Raw genomic sequence first — 17,050 nt, 5'->3', positions numbered from 1 at the left:
AGTTCAGCATGTTTAAGGTAGTGTGTAGTATGTGGTCTCATGTCGTGACTTCTGACCTGTCACTGACCCTGCTCACCTCAGGAAAGAGGCGTTCACTGTGGAGCGAGGAGCGCGGCCAGGAGTCAAGAAGGTGATGATCATCGTGACTGATGGAGAATCACACGACCATTATGACCTCCAGGGAGTTATCGACAGTTGCGAGGACGACGGCATCGAAAGGTTCGGCATCGCCGTGAGTATAAGGCCGCCTGGCAACCTTAGTCACAACGGTGTAATAAGAGGAACACAAAAGAGCTGTATTACATCTGAGTCAGTGCAAGTTGACTGTCATATTCCCCCCAAAAACCTCCCATTAAGCCGACACCATCCATTGGCATCGCTCAGTTCAGATGTCTCAATAACACTGAGCCTGGTGCTGACTGGGTGATGGTAGCATCCTGATCATTTGTCAATTTGCACCGGAAGGTTCAAGTAAAATGAATCGAGAGAAATGAAGCAGGCTAGGAGTCCTCCACCCAGGAAGGGCCAGGGTTATGGGTTCAATTCTTGTTATGGGTTCAATTCTTGTTTCTCGGACTCAATACTGTTTCTTTGCAAGTGGGAATCAGTTCTTAATTGACCATAGAAACGTCAAAAATAAAGGTACGTTAAGTGACATAATAAGTGCATAAATCTAATGGTTTTCGTTCAGGTCCTTGGTGATTACAACAGAAACAACAGAAGCATCAATGAGGTGAAGAAGTTCATCAAGGAGATCCAGTCGATCTCCAGCGACCCTGTGGAAGATCACTTTTTCAACGTATCCGATGAGTTTGCTCTGCTGTCCATTGTAGACGCCCTGGGGAGCAGGATCTTTGCCTTGGAGGGTAGGCTGAGCTGATGTCTCCATTAATCAATACAACATATTTAGTGTTACTTTGAACTTTTGAACGTTGATAACCTTGTCAACATGTTTATTTTTTAGAGCAGTTTGCTAGAGCTCCTGTCAACAATGTGCTAGAGCTCCTGTCAACAATGTGCTAGAGCTCCTGTCAACAATGTGCTCGAGCTCCTGTCAACAATGTGCTAGAGCTCCTGTGAAATAGATATTCCATGACATTGTACTTTGAAATCTCCAAGAAGCTACTGTAATTATCATCCAGAGAGCCACACAGTCATGTAATAAAAAGAATCAAAGCAAATAAAAACAGACCGTATTAATTTGTCTACTGTGAATGTATAGCAACGGATCAATGTCCTTTCCACAGCTACGTCTGGCAACTACACCTCCTCCTTTGAGATGGAGATGTCCCAGGCTGGATTTAGTGCCCACACCTCCAAGGTGAGTCTCCATTGTCCCCCTACTGTAGTTCTCCCACGTCCTTACACTGTTGACATGTGTGCCTAGGTCGGTCCAGCGTTTTAAGGCCCTGCCTCTGGTGCACAAATACCTCTGGGTTCTAATCCAGACCATTTTCCCTTCCAATGAAAACGGCCCACTACCTTTCCCCACTTTCCTGGGCAATGAAACATCAAAAAACATAAAATGTTTATTGAAATGAATGTTTTTGTCAGACCGCGTAAGCAGAGCCGGCTAAGAAGAGCGAATGTCACTGACTGACTGACTGACCCTTGTTAAATAGTGTAGAGAAGCGGACTTGTGAACTATAGGTCCGAGTTCGTATCTCCTCGCAGGCGAAGCAAAGTATGCATTGTGAATTATTCCGTCTTGGTGAAAACTTTGCTGGCTAAAACTGAAACTGTATATGGTTATATTGCGACTGTTTCTGGCATGGAATAGTTCATCTTTAGTCTCGCCAAAAATTGCTCAATTCTTATGATTATTCCTAGGAAGTTAATAGATACTAGTAAGCCTATTTAACACAATCCTCAATGGAGTCTAGTGACTGCTGAAACGTGATGCCGTGGCGTAGTGGTTAAAGTGACTGTCTCTCCTATGGAAGACCTACGTTTGAATCTATTGAGAGCAACGACATTTCTGGTAGATTTCTGGTAGATTCCACGATTCTCTCGTCACCTTTATTGATAGTTATTGTATAAATATCATTCACAAATGAAAAGTAAGTTGTTTTGCCATGAAAGAAAAAAATATGTTCTTATGCCATGAAATGAGATAGCTTTGCCAGACTCGCAAGCAATTGCTAATTTCTTATGACTATTCCAGTAAGTTAGTAGATACCGGTCATGCTTATTACTGGCTAATACGCTGTTAAAACAGCCAGTGGCAAACGCCATACATAGTAAGAAACATTAGTCAGTTTAACTGTATCAATGTCATTCACGAATGGCAAATTAACCATTAAAATGGCCAGTGGCAAAAGAGGATTTGTTCAGGATAGAGACAAGAAGCTATACTGACACCCAGCAACTGTACAGCTCAGTGGTGTAGTGGTTAACGACACATCCTTTCACATGGACGACCCAATTTGAATCTTGAACATTTTCTATTGCGGGCCGGCTGAACTAGGCTTGTGCATCTTAGCCATACCAACGGCCGACGCAGGCCACCAGTTGCATGAATTGATTAAATGTTTTATGTTTCAAAACACATTAGTTAAAACGTGTGCTCCTGCTGCTCAACCACTGGGTTGAAGGGTCAAGCATGTTACTGTGGGAAACGATTTCGAGGATATCACATGTTTTTGGGAATCTGTGACGAATCTGTGATTGCCTGCTGATCAACCCCTGTACAGAAGTGTGTGTTTAGTCCTTTCTTCCCTCATGTTCACCATGATCTAAAGAATGTTCTGGAGACAGCCACCCTCTGTCCTCCCCGTTTGCAATCCAGTGAGGCCCGTTCTGTGTGCAGACAAACCAGGATTATTTTTTCTTTCTTGGAGCGGATGTTCACTTCGAACAAACAAGTCGCTTTTTCTTCTCTCACTTTAGGTGCATTCAATGGGCATTTCCCAACTGTAAATGAGTGTAGAGTAAACACAAACTCCTTTCCCACTGAGTCATTGTCCCTCCCTCTCTTCCCCGCTCCCACCTAGTACAAACCTTCAGGTTGAAGCTATGTCAGTGCCTCTGCACTTCTCCCTGGCCCATGACCCAGCCTCATCACTTACGCAATGTTTATACATCCAGAAACTACAGGCAGTCTTTCAGTGAGACAGCCCAGTCCAATGTCCAAGGCGCGACCCCGTTCTGACTCGCACTCCAAGAATAGCTTGATCTTGTGAAAGCCTGGACACCGTCCGGTCCTCCTGTTTTCACTGACACAGGGTCTTCTTCCAGGCCTATAGGCCACATGGCTAACTGGCCTTTCTCACTGTGGTTTCTAGTCTGTTGAGGTCTATGCATTCTCTTCCTGTGGGAGTCTCTTCCTTTTCCTCAGCTGTAGAGCCACTGTCCCAAGTAGGTAGATGGAGGGCCTCAATGGAGGGCCTCGCTCCTCAGCAAACTCTAAACTCTCTGATGGAAATTATATGTCTCAATTGAAAAAAATCCCTCTACTGCCAGGTGTTTGGGTTTCAAAAAGCAGGACAGATAAATATGTTGATGTACACACATGGCTGAGGTAACCACATTCTACATTTGTTGAATCTATTGAATCATTAGGAGGGACTGATGCTGGGAGCTGTGGGGGCGTACGAGTGGAACGGAACAGTGGTGATGCACACCAACAAGGGTACAGTGGTCCCCCTAAACGCAGACTTCCAGGACCCTCTGGACCAGAGCAAGGAGAGCCTGGCTGGGTACGTGGGTAAGTAAAGAACACACACACACAGCTTGGGGGTACGTGAATAAAGACCAGTCCAGGCAAACCACCCATATCTGTGAAATTGTGTTTATTGATCTTTTTTTAACCATCATTTAACCATACTTGGCTGTTTCATGACCAGCCTTCTTTCCTGTCACTCCTGTTGTTTATGAATAGGTCTAGACCTGTTCTGGTTGATATTTTTATAAACCTCCCCACCCGCTAAGTTCTCTCAAGGTTATTTCTTTTCCCAAATCATAAAGCTGTTTGAATTTGAGCAGAATCGAACTGAAGGCAGTTTGAAATACCATTGCTCTTATTTAGACTACGGCATGGACAATCTTTACTGACACTTGGAAAGTGGAACGCGGAGCCAAGTCCTTAGTGCCTCCAGGCTCCTGTATAAACAGCAAAGGGCAGCGTGAACTAACAGCCCCATCCCTCGGCAGTGCTGGAACCGTGTCCCGAATGGCACTGTTCCCTGTCTAGTGCGTCACCTTTGACCCAGCCCCATAGGGTTGAGGGTTCTAGACCAAAGCAGTGCACTACGCCAGAGCTTTTATTCTGAAATACCAGAGAAACATGGCTTACAGTAGCATACCATTTCCAGTTATGCTGCCTTTTATGGCCTGTGAAGAAGACTCTGTGCAGGATTAAATAATCCTATTATTTTATAAAAGTGTCAAAAGAAATACTGGAACGCTGGCAGAGTAACATCGGGTGATTTAAAATAATGTGGTACATTGTCTCCTACACACACACGCACGCACACACACTGTCATCAAGTGTTTTATTGCTTCCTCTTAACAGTATGACTGAACAAATGCCAGACAAAGTACTGAGATAAGCCTCTAAGATAGAAAACACTGGTCTCCTTATGCTGGGCTCATGAACTCCATTTTGTCGATTGTCTCCAACTGCTCTGATATGCGTGCGTTTGCCCACCCCGCAGGATATGATGTGCAGTCGGCCTCCACCCCTGACGGCGTGCTGTACATCACGGGGGCGCCGCGCTACAACCACACGGGCAGAGTGATCGTTTACAAGCTGAACGGGACAACCGTCAAAGTCACACAAGTTCTGAAAGGCGAACAGGTGAGTCCTGGATCAGTGTGCGGTACCGGTAACGCCTAGCTCGTGGCCTCAGCAGATTCAGGAACAGGCAATAGAAGAACAAGGTGACAAGTTTAAAATCAAGATCTAGGACCTTTTTATCAGTAGAAATGGACAGTGATACTGCAAAGTGGAAACGACCATCAATTGCCCATTTCGGAAGGTCAAAGGTCATCCTCATACTTAATAAAGGGATCCAAAAAGAGATTTTGTTGAGGTTAATGCACTCATACCGACTTCAGGCCGAGTGGTTCTCTGTGTTCGTAGATTGGCTCCTACTTTGGCAGCGTACTCCGGACGGTGGACGTAGACCAGGACTCATACACCGACGTACTCCTAGTGGGAGCTCCTATGTATATGGGCCCCGAGAAGGAGGAACAAGGACAGGTGTATGTCTACAAACTCAACGAGGTACGATGCTACGTCTGTCTTCCACCTGTCACAGGGAATCACGTTTAAAAAGGGCTTAAAAGGGAATGAATGATTTCCCTTTTTGGAGATCACACTTCATGTTTGTTACAGTGTGAAGTGTCCTCTGAGATGATGACTTCCAGTTGGGATGAATCAACATTGTTAAAAAAGCATATACGTTCATATATTCATGTGATGACAATGAATCAATGTGAAATCAACGTTCAAAATTACAATGTTGGGGCATTTCTGGTTCTTTTTACTAAACATTCAACCTAAACCCAAAACATTTTGTGACATTCTTTGTTTGCTTTCATGTTCACACTAGTTGAAGTCTCAACCAAGTGGAAACCTTTAAATGATAATCTGTTCCCAGTTGGATAAAAGCTGGAATAAAATTTCAATCAAACTACTGGCACATAGATCTGATGATGCCCTTTGCACTGAATACGCCCCCCCAACTTTCCCCACCCACTCCACCCCTCCAGAAGGGCATTTTCGAGCACCAGGCTACGCTGAAGCCAGACCACCAGACGTGCTGTACCACCACCCACTCCCACAGCTGCACCGTCGTCAACGAGAACGACCCGTGCGGCGCCCGCTTCGGCACCGCCATCGCGGACATCAGCGACCTGGACCTGGATGGGAACCGGGACGTGGCCATCGGCTCGCCGCTGGAGAACGACCACAGAGGGGCCGTGTACATCTACCATGGAGCAAAGAAGACCATCAAGGAGAAATACGTCCAGGTGAATAGAGCCCCGGCCCGGTGGTCCTTCAGCGTTGGCTCTTAAAAGTGGGTGGAGTCATTGTGATGAGATTGAACGAAGTGTATGTGCTCCCATTTCCCCCTTCACCGGCCTCCACTGACACTAATCTGCAGTCAGTGCGTCGGATAGTGTCACTATCTGATAGTGGGAGGTCCGGATAGTGTCACTATCTGATAGTGGGAGGTCCGGATAGTGTCACTATCTGATAGTGGGAGGTCCGGATAGTGTCACTATCTGATAGTGGGAGGTCCGGATAGTGTCACTATCTGATAGTGGGAGGTCCGGATAGTGTCACTATCTGATAGTGGGAGGTCCGGATAGTGTCACTATCTGATAGTGGGATGTCCGGATAGTGTCACTATCTGATAGTGGGAGGTCCGGATAGTGTCACTATCTGATAGTGGGGGGTCCGGATAGTGTCACTATCTGATAGTGGGAGGTCCGGATAGTGTCACTATCTGATAGTGGGAGGTCCGGATAGTGTCACTATCTGATAGTGGGATGTCCGGATAGTGTCACTATCTGATAGTGGGAGGTCCGGATAGTGTCACTATCTGATAGTGGGAGGTCCGGATAGTGTCACTATCTGATAGTGGGAGGTCCGGATAGTGTCACTATCTGATAGTGGGAGGTCCGGATAGTGTCACTATCTGACAGTGGGAGGTCCGGATAGTGTCACTATCTGATAGTGGGATGTCCGGATAGTGTCACTATCTGATAGTGGGAGGTCCGGATAGTGTCACTATCTGATAGTGGGAGGTCCGGATAGTGTCACTATCTGATAGTGGGAGGTCCGGATAGTGTCACTATCTGATAGTGGGAGGTCCGGATAGTGTCACTATCTGACAGTGGGAGGTCCGGATAGTGTCACTATCTGATAGTGGGATGTCCGGATAGTGTCGCTGCATCCCAATGTCCGTGCAGTGAATACATTTCCACTAAGAGTGCGGTACAGGGTGAGAAGAAAGAGCGAGGGTTGTTATTATGAGTCTGAAAAGGGTGTGCGCTGGTGGTTTTTCAGCGAATCCCAGGTCCTGGAGACGGGGTGAAGACCAAGTTCTTCGGCCAGTCGATCCACGGCGTCATGGACCTGAACGGGGACGGGATCATTGACGTTACCATCGGAGGTCTAGGCGGGGCCTCTCTGTTCTGGTGAGTACCCAGTGACTCAAGAGGTCAAAATCACTGACACTTTGTATATACACTGACCTGCCAGGCTATTTGTAGTAGCAGTGACTTAAAATATCTCCCATGAGGAAGCAATTGCAACTTTATCTCATTCATCAAACACTTCAACTTCGTTTGACACGGCTATGTCCCTCTCAAGATTTGAACCGACAACCCCCCTTTCTGTAGTTTCAAAGCCCTCTGACCCTCTTCTCTCATTAAGTTGAGCCCACTCCTAATCCTTATCCAAGGACCCCTTACACTCACTCACTCCTAGAGCGGGCCTGGCGGACCCGGTCCAACTAGTGTTGTGTGGAGAAACTCCAACTCCCAGGAGGCAAAGCTTTCAAAACCAGATTTTACAGTGCTTCTGGGCTCTCAGCAATGGCTTAATTGAGTAATACTGCAACTCAGCTAAACCATGAAATCTGCTGACCTTCACCATGGTGACTCACTCTTAAGACATACTTTAACACAGATTATTAGAATAGATTTGGGGGTTTAATGTATTACACGTTAGAGCAATATCCTTTTTAGCCTCTGTTGTTTTTCTAGTTTGGATTTTATTTTCATAGGTCATTTATTCAGGTAACAGCACCATGTGCCACTAAATCATCTGTTTTCTATTCAGGTCGAAGGATGTTGCAGAGCTTTACGCTAACATGACCTTTGACCCAAGCAAGATCAACCTTCAGCAGCCCTCTAAAGACTGTGTGCTTGGTGGACGAGAAACTGTGTGTGTGAAGACCAGGATTTGTTTTAGCTACAGTGTCAAGTCTGAGAAGGGAGAAACTAACTCGGCCACTGGTGAGAGTTTGATCAAAACACCTTCCTTCCTTAGTGGTGAAATGTTTACAGTGGAAATAATACTCCAAACACAGTAAAAAAAAAAAAAAAACTCTAAGAGCATCTGCAGAAGGATGTAAAGCTCTTCTTTCGAGATTGGTGTAGCTCCTGTAGGTCATGGTTCAGAAATTCCAGTAACTCGCCCAAGATTCCCCTGTTTTCCAGAAATCCTGGTTTCTAATTGAATAAATCAAGAGACTATAAGCAGTATATGTGTAATCCTCCAATCATTTAGGATTTCTGGAAAACACTGGGAATGCTGGGAGTCACTGGAAATGCGCCATGCTGGTCATGACTGGTGTGTTCTGTTTCAGCCATTAAGTACACCCTGACACTGGACTCTCTGAGGGCCAAGTCCCGGGCTGCGTTTGTCAACCTCGATGAGAAGAGTGAGAGGAAGGTTCAGGCCACCACCAGCATCACAGACAACCTGTGCGTTGAGCATTCCTTCGCCATGAAGGCAAGTACACCCGTTCTCGCCCATCCTGGTTAACATGGAGATAGGGGGTGTGGGAGAGAGAACATGGAAAGGATGCAGACAGACGGAGGGGTGTGGAAAGGGATAAGAGAGGTTGGTAAAACATCAAAAACAGATTGGGGCCCAAGCTCTTGTTATCTCAACAGCCATCCTATCCAGACCTCCCAGGGGATGAGATGTTAATGGATGGATGTGCTATGTAATGAAGCCAAGTTGGTCCTTTATCAATTTGTGGTGGGAAAGCTATTAACATGGAATTTAAGAAAAAAAAAAATCCCCTTGATCAAAGGGAAACCTTTCCTGGAAAACAATCTCTTTTACTAAAGGCCCATTACAGTACATTTACACCTTTAAAAGGCCCAGAAATCCATTCACGTTACCACTGATCGCTGTTAATTTTCCAGGTTTTTCGCTGCAGATAGTTGTTTAGTATAAAGCTTAGATGAAAAAAATTGGTTTTAAATGAACACAAGACCCTCCGATGGAAACCAGAACCCAAGCTTTTGTGATGAAAGCAGGGAAGTCTCTGACGACGACTACCGTACAACTCTGAGTATCTAGAGTGGGAGGGAGAGAAGGAGGCATGGGAGGGGTGAAGAGATGAGAGAAATATTGAGGGGAGGAGCTGGAGGAAAGAGAGAGGAGAAAGAAAGAAAGAGAGTTGATGAAGTTGAGAAATGGGCATAGGCATGGCAGAGTTTGTGATCAGCGAAAAGTACATTCAGAGACAGAGTCAGAGACATAGAGTCAGAGAATCAGAGAAAGAGAGTCAGAGACAGAGTGTCAGAGAGACAGAGAGTCAGACAGACAGAGAGTCAGAGTCAGAGAGACGGAGAGTCAGGGAGTTAGAGAGACAGAGAGGGAGAGACTCAGAGAGGGAGAGAGTCAGAGAGTCAGAGAGGGAGAGAGTCAGAGAGACAGAGAGTCAGACAGACAGAGAGTCAGAGTCAGAGAGACGGAGAGTCAGAGAGTTAGAGAGACAGAGAGGGAGAGACTCAGAGAGGGAGAGAGTCAGAGAGTCAGAGAGGGAGAGAGTCAGAGAGACAGAGAGGGAGAGACTCAGAGAGGGAGAGAGTCAGAGAGTCAGAGAGGGAGAGAGTCAGAGAGACAGAGAGGGAGAGACTCAGAGAGGGAGAGAGTCAGAGAGGGAGAGACTCAGAGAGACAGAGAGGGAGAGACTCAGAGAGGGAGATAGTCAGAGAGTCAGAGAGGGAGAGAGTCAGAGAGTCAGAGAGGGAGAGAGTCAGAGAGGGAGAGAGTCAGAGAGTCAGAGAGTCAGAGAGGGAGAGAGGGAGAGAGTCAGAGAGGGAGAGAGTCAGAGAGACAGAGAGGGAGAGAGTCAGAGAGTCAGAGAGGGAGAGAGTCAGAGAGGGAGAGAGTCAGAGAGTCAGAGAGGGAGAGAGTCAGAGAGACAGAGAGTCAGAGAGTCAGAGAGTCAGACAGACAGAGAGTCAGAGTCAGAGAGACGGAGAGTCAGAGAGTTAGAGAGACAGAGAGGGAGAGACTCAGAGAGGGAGAGAGTCAGAGAGTCAGAGAGGGAGAGAGTCAGAGAGGGAGAGAGGGAGAGACTCAGAGAGGGAGAGACTCAGAGAGGGAGAGACTCAGAGAGACAGAGAGGGAGAGACTCAGAGAGGGAGAGAGTCAGAGAGTCAGAGAGGGAGAGAGTCAGAGAGACAGAGAGTCAGAGAGGGAGAGAGTCAGAGAGGGAGATAGTCAGAGAGTCAGAGAGGGAGAGAGTCAGAGAGGGAGAGAGTCAGAGAGGGAGAGAGTCAGAGAGTCAGAGAGTCAGAGAGGGAGAGAGGGAGAGAGTCAGAGAGACAGAGAGGGAGAGAGTCAGAGAGTCAGAGAGGGAGAGAGTCAGAGAGACAGAGAGTCAGAGAATCAGAGAGGGAGAGAGTCAGAGAGGGAGAGCTCAATAACTCATTCCTGTGGTGCTGGCTGCTGTATAGGGCAGCAACAAAAAGCTTTCCACTTCCGTCTATATTCGACCATGGTTTTCTCTGTGCCCCAGCTCTGATTCAGTTGCTGTAGCCCCATTGTTTCCTCGCACGTTTTTATATCTGCTCTCGGAATTCCAATGGAAACCTATTCCATTTTTACCCTCTGATCCCAAGTGATTTTAAGTTCATTCGTTCATCTTAATAGTTGGGTTTGACCATTGACAGGCTCAGATCTAGATCATAGTTGGATTTGAATGGAAGACAGCGTCAGATTGGAAGGAGTAGAGAGCCTCTGGGATACAGGGGAAAGGAGTCTCGGTTCAGTCACCTGTTTAGAATGCCAGAACAATGTTCTGGAAAGTGTACTGGGAGAGACGTTCAGCAGACTCACATGTTTTGGATAGAATAGGGAAGGAATACCAGTTTGGTGTTGGCTTCCGAGGAGGTGGGGAGACTCTGACCATCCTCCTTTTAGAGAGTGCTCAGGGTTGACTTGACAAGGGAAGTAAGGAATGAAAGAAGATGTAAAGAGGTGGAATGGAGAGAGGAAGAAAGGATCAGGTAGGTTGTCGGGCAGCCAGACAGACGTCACTAATGTGATTTAATCTGAAGAGAGAGCGGAGAAAGAGGTCATGTGACCTCTTTCAGTGAAGTTCTTGAGATCCAAGGCGCACCGAAGCCGACAATGAAATACTTTCATTTTCCATAAGAAAGCGGATACAAATACAGTACATTGTCTGACTGTAAGTTAAAGCCAACAGTGGACATGCAGTGAACATGCAGTGAACATGCAGTGAACATGCAATTCAGAGGAAGATGGTAATATTGTCCCCTTTTTCTTTTAGGCTAAACTGGACTTCCGAGACCCAATTATGGTCTCCCTGGAGTTCGGCCTGGCTGAGGACACGGGACCCGTCCTGGACGGAAACCTGCCGACGTCAATCAACAAGACGGTAACACGAACCGTGACGTAGACGCACGCTCAACTCCCACTGTAGCCACTGGCGGGGACCCATTGGCGAACAACGCGCGTTTGTGTCCGACTCCTCACCTTTCTATACTCGAGACAGATTTGTTTACAGCTAAGCGATAAAGCAGCGAAAGCATCGGAGGGGCCAATAAGTGAGCTGTAATCGCTCGACACTTAAGCCCCCCCCCCCCAACTCCTTGGCAACACCCTGAGGATTCCTCCAGCACTGGGAAGTGTGATTATCCTCTGCAACAGCTGACAGCCATCTTTCACTGAGTTCTACCGTAGGCTTACTAGATCTGCAGACAGTTAGCCTGTTCCCATGGCCCTCCACCCCCGTGGTTTACACACATTTCTGTGTAATGAGTTGCTCGCCGGATGGACAGACATGGAGCAAGAACATGTGCACAGGCAACACATGGTTAGCACAGGGAATCAGTGAGGCTTCGTAGTCTTGGCCGCACAACTTTCGTCCAAGTTGCATTTCTGCTTAGTCAGTTAGGACACGGTGACTGTCTCAGGAGGCCCGGGTTCTCACGGCACCATCATCACACCGCTTGACCCTCAGTCCCACACAGAAATAAGGTTTTCACCGAAACATTTCCTAAAGTCTTCTCTGAAGGCACATCTACATTTCGTCAAAACCTTTCAGATGTCCGCTGTGACAAGTGGACAATGCATTTCATTGGTTCACTACATGTGGACAATAAAAAGGTTCTGTATGGTCATGGAGGATATTCCCTATCATGTTCCACTGACCTGTTATCGTACAGTGTAGAAAAAAAACACACTCACATCATTGCATTTTCCACAGGGAAGTTACGTTTTTCATACGCTAAGCATTTCCTGAGACGTCATCCAGTATCAAAGATTGTCATTCCTGTGAGCAGACACTGTTGATCTTGTCGGTATTCCAGTGACACTGAGAATGGGAACCAATGAGATATGAAGTCTCTTAGGGGTGGGGAAAATTTTAAGTAAACTGTCATTGGAATGCCCTTTAACTGTTTAAAAAAAAAACAACAACAACACAGAGAATTTATGCAGCTGCTATGCCTTTGTTTTTCTTAGCTTGCTAGTTCAGTCTTGTACACGTTAAATATTATTAGTAACCATACACATGTCATTCAGATTCCTTTGGTGGACTGTGGGAAGGACAACAAGTGCATAGCTGACCTATCCCTGAAGGCTGTGCCCAGCATAGAAAGGTATTGCCACAATGATTTGATTTCCTTCGGGCCATCAAACTGTCATGACTGGTGTTGCCCCTAGTGTTGTATTCTGGCGCCCCCGTGTGTTGAGTCACAACGTCACATCAGCCCTGCTACTTTAGTAACCTTCCTAATCTTTCCAGTCTTGTGATCAAAGCCAACAAGGAAAAATTCCACATAGTCGTCACCACTAGAAACCGCAAAGACAACGCTTATAACACCAAGGTCATGATGAGTTTTACTGAAAACATCAATTACGTCAAGGTTGAGGTGAGGTGCCTCTCTGTCTTTACACCAGTTGTTCAGTTTCATATGACATTCCATCTTATATTACATTCTGATCATGGACATTCATTATCACTATACATCAAGCACTATCATCTTTCTTCTTACTCCGCAGGGTAAAGAGGTGGAATGCAGTCTAAACAATACCAAAATTGAGTGTGCTGTGGGATATCCGTTCCTCAAAAGTAATGCCGAGGTAAGACAATTTCTCAATCTGTAGTTGAAATACTCATCCAAGCCTTCATCTTATCTCATCTGGGTTTTTCTATGGCCCTTTGGGTCGGCATATCTGTCACTGGCCGTACCGTACTGTACCGTACTGTACCGTTAGCACCTTGTCATTCACAATGTCCCCATGGGGCACGTCACTCCAGCACCGGGTCCCCTTATTCTCATGCACCGATTTAAAGATAAATCCCGGTTAACACCTAGCAGGCCGTCCACCACTCCCAAATAACCATTTGACTTCATCCTCCCTTCCTGCTCCACACTCCCTTCACTCCCGGGGCTTTTATTGTCCCTGTCAGTGTCAGGGCTGTAGGTTATTTTATTGTACCTGTCAGTGTCGGGGCTGTAGGTTATTTTATTGTCCCTGTTAGTGTCAGGGCTGTAGGTTATTTTATTGTACCTGTTAGTGTCGGGGCTGTAGGTTATTTTATTGTCTCTGTCAGTGTCAGGGCTGTAGGTTATTTTATTGTCTCTGTCAGTGTCAGGGCTGTAGGTTATTTTATTGTACCTGTTAGTGTCGGGGCTGTAGGTTATTTTATTGTCCCTGTTAGTGTCGGGGCTGTAGGTTATTTTATTGTCTCTGTCGGTGTCAGGGCTGTAGGTTATTTTATTGTCTCTGTCAGTGTCAGGGCTGGAGGTTATTTTATTGTCCCTGTTAGTGTCGGGGCTGTAGGTTATTTTATTGTACCTGTTAGTGTCGGGGCTGTAGGTTATTTTATTGTCCCTGTTAGTGTCGGGGCTGTAGGTTATTTTATTGTCTCTGTCGGTGTCAGGGCTGTAGGTTATTTTATTGTCTCTGTCAGTGTCAGGGCTGTAGGTTATTTTATTGTACCTGTTAGTGTCGGGGCTGTAGGTTATTTTATTGTCCCTGTTAGTGTCGGGGCTGTAGGTTATTTTATTGTACCTGTTAGTGTCAGGGCTGTAGGTTATTTTATTGTCCCTGTCGGTGTCAGGGCTGTAGGTTATTTTATTGTCCCTGTCAGTGTCTGGGCTGTAGGTTATTTTATTGTCTCTGTCGGTGTCAGGGCTGTAGGTTATTTTATTGTCTCTGTCAGTGTCAGGGCTGTAGGTTATTTTATTGTCCCTGTTAGTGTCGGGGCTGTAGGTTATTTTATTGTCCCTGTTAGTGTCGGGGCTGTAGGTTATTTTATTGTCCCTGTTAGTGTCGGGGCTGTAGGTTATTTTATTGTCCCTGTCAGTGTCAGGGCTGTAGGTTATTTTATTGTACCTGTTAGTGTCGGGGCTGTAGGTTATTTTATTGTACCTGTTAGTGTCGGGGCTGTAGCTTATTTTATTGTCTCTGTCAGTGTCAGGGCTGTAGGTTATTTTATTGTACCTGTTAGTGTCGGGGCTGTAGGTTATTTTATTGTCCCTGTCAGTGTCGGGGCTGTAGGTTATTTTATTGTCCCTGTCAGTGTCGGCGCTGTAGGTTATTTTATTGTCCTTGTTAGTGTCAGGGCTGTAGGTTATTTTATTGTCCCTGTTAGTGTCGGGGCTGTAGGTTATTTTATTGTCCCTGTTAGTGTCAGGGCTGTAGGTTATTTTATTGTCTCTGTCGGTGTCAGGGCTGTAGGTTATTTTATTGTACCTGTTAGTGTCGGGGCTGTAGGTTATTTTATTGTCCCTGTCAGTGTCGGCGCTGTAGGTTATTTTATTGTCCTTGTTAGTGTCAGGGCTGTAGGTTATTTTATTGTCCCTGTTAGTGTCGGGGCTGTAGGTTATTTTATTGTCCCTGTTAGTGTCGGGGCTGTAGGTTATTTTATTGTCCCTGTCAGTGTCGGGGCTGTAGATTCTCTGACTTTGTTTTTAGGAAAGCATTTGGGCTCTTGCGTTAGTTATCGTCTCCTGTGTTCTGAATTTAACAACTCCTATATGAATCTTTCTGGGATGTTTTTTCCAAAACAGTGTAAGTGTGATACATTAATAGTGACATATTCAATGAGACTCATGAAATTCAAGCAAAAGGTTGTTCCACCAAGTCCTAACTCGGAGTGGAGGGATGTTGTCCAAATCAGGTATTTTTCCTAATTTTCAAATGTTTTTAGATTCCTTTTCATGTGGATATTGTGGAATACTGTGTGTATATAAAGCTGATTTATTTCAGGCTGTAAGGTAACAAAAGGTGAAGGTTTTGAAAGAGGGTGGTGATTTTCTATACCCACTGTATATGTGTATTTGTTCTTCAGGACCTTGGGCAGTGAGAATAACTTCATATAACTAACTCTGCATAACATCAGTCTCACTATATATTATTATTACATCTTTATAATATCTGATTAACTATATATTATTATCATTCAGCCTTTATAACATCAGATTCACTGTACAGCTCCGGAAATAATTAAGAGACCACTGCACCTTTTCCTTTCTATTCCAAAAAAGTTGAAAAGGGAGGTTTTGAGTGAGGAACAGAAGGGTTAAAATGAAGAGACCACTGCAAATTGAACGCTTATGTTCCTCACTCACTTTTCAATTTCTTTGGAAAGAGAACATCAGATTCACTATATATTTATTATTAAATCTTTATATCATCACAATCACTATGGGTCGGCTACTCCATGCATACTTCTGTAATTGGTAGGACACTGATCTTGTTGCTTCATTTGCTTCCAGGAGGTGTTTAAGATCCTGTTTGAAGTCAACCCTGCGCATGTCTGGAAGATGATTCAGGTCAACGTAACTGCAACCAGGTACTGTGAGACATGACGTAACACTAGATCTCAACAACATAATGAAGTGGATTTTATATCTGGGAAAAAAAGAAACAATTGCCCAGTCCAATGACTTTTCCTCTTACAACAGTGACAGTGAAGAAATGAATGCCACCCTCCAAGATAACTCTGTGACAATCTCCATCCCTGTGAAGTATGAGGCTGGACTCAGTTTCACAGTGTGAGTACAACAGCTAGTCCAAATCATGTCACAGAAGCACAGTAGCCAGCGAGCTGGCACCACAAACCCCAGGGGCTGCATTCAATCTTCAAACCGGTCAGAGCGTTGCATAAAAATTGATCAATATGCTTTAAATTGGTTTTATTTCCTTGCTGTTAAAATAGTTAAGCATTTAATAGTCTGCTATACATTACTGCTTTAATTGTTGACAGTTCCTAGTTTTCCGTGATTAACAGCGACCTGGACATTGTCAAAAGGCTGCATTAACTCATCAGGTTATCAGTTTGATACCCACGCCCAAAGGAAACAGCCCTTATTCCAATAACTATCCTTAGAACAGTAATGGGGAAAACAGTTATTATCACCTATTATTAAACTATATTTATACCTATAATAAAATCCATGTTTATATTACAAGTCTGTAAATCCCTCCACCCCTCATTCGACCCCCTCACAGGGACAAGCACATGGAGGTGGACCACATTATAGTGAAAGAGGGAGATCAGTACCCTGGCGTCTTCAACGAAACCAGTTTAATTGGAGATAAGGTCCAGATCAGCTACACGGTGAGCTCTACTTCAAAGGCCGACAACGTGGTGGCCGTTGAATGGGTCATGACGCTGCACATTAGTTCACCAACGAAATGTACAATCCCATGCAGAAAAGAAATATATTTCTGCAATGCAAAATGCATGTAGAATGTATGATGAATGTATGTTGAATACATTTATTTTTATTCCAAAGAAATTTCAGGTATGATAATGTATTTCACCTTTTATTCTGAAATGTATTAAAAAATGTATACATACATTTAACTTCAATCAATTTACATTTCAGGTATCAAAATGTATTTCCCCTTTTATTTATTTATGAAATTATGTCAAAATGTACAAATGTATTTCAAAACAAATTATGTTCACAGTCCAAAATGACATTCATGTAAGACACAGCTGACCTGAAAATTATTTTACCGTTCTTTCAAAAAGGAACACCAACTGAGACCAATATCTCTTTTACAGCTTAACACAGGCGTTAT

At 45.0% G+C, this 17,050-nt stretch overlaps 1 protein-coding gene across 1 annotated transcript in view; it reads left to right on the top strand.

Moving 5' to 3' along the window:
• Positions 1–17,050, top strand: part of itga1 (integrin, alpha 1) — a 51,846-nt gene that overhangs the window by 30,303 nt on the left and 4,493 nt on the right. Inside the window, 17 exon segments of the mRNA XM_010898295.3 lie at positions 82–232; positions 692–866; positions 1,248–1,321; positions 3,562–3,706; positions 4,656–4,798; positions 5,084–5,227; positions 5,716–5,976; positions 7,019–7,149; positions 7,796–7,971; positions 8,325–8,470; positions 11,274–11,381; positions 12,530–12,606; positions 12,753–12,879; positions 13,010–13,090; positions 15,736–15,812; positions 15,925–16,014; positions 16,472–16,580. Of these exon segments, the coding sequence (XP_010896597.2) occupies positions 82–232; positions 692–866; positions 1,248–1,321; positions 3,562–3,706; positions 4,656–4,798; positions 5,084–5,227; positions 5,716–5,976; positions 7,019–7,149; positions 7,796–7,971; positions 8,325–8,470; positions 11,274–11,381; positions 12,530–12,606; positions 12,753–12,879; positions 13,010–13,090; positions 15,736–15,812; positions 15,925–16,014; positions 16,472–16,580 (2,215 nt within the window).

The sequence above is a fragment of the Esox lucius genome, chromosome 14 (genome assembly GCF_011004845.1).
Source record: "Esox lucius isolate fEsoLuc1 chromosome 14, fEsoLuc1.pri, whole genome shotgun sequence".
NCBI lineage: Eukaryota > Metazoa > Chordata > Actinopteri > Esociformes > Esocidae > Esox > Esox lucius.
The sequence above is the reverse complement of the archived record's forward strand: the minus strand, read 5'-3'. Positions and strand labels throughout refer to the sequence as shown.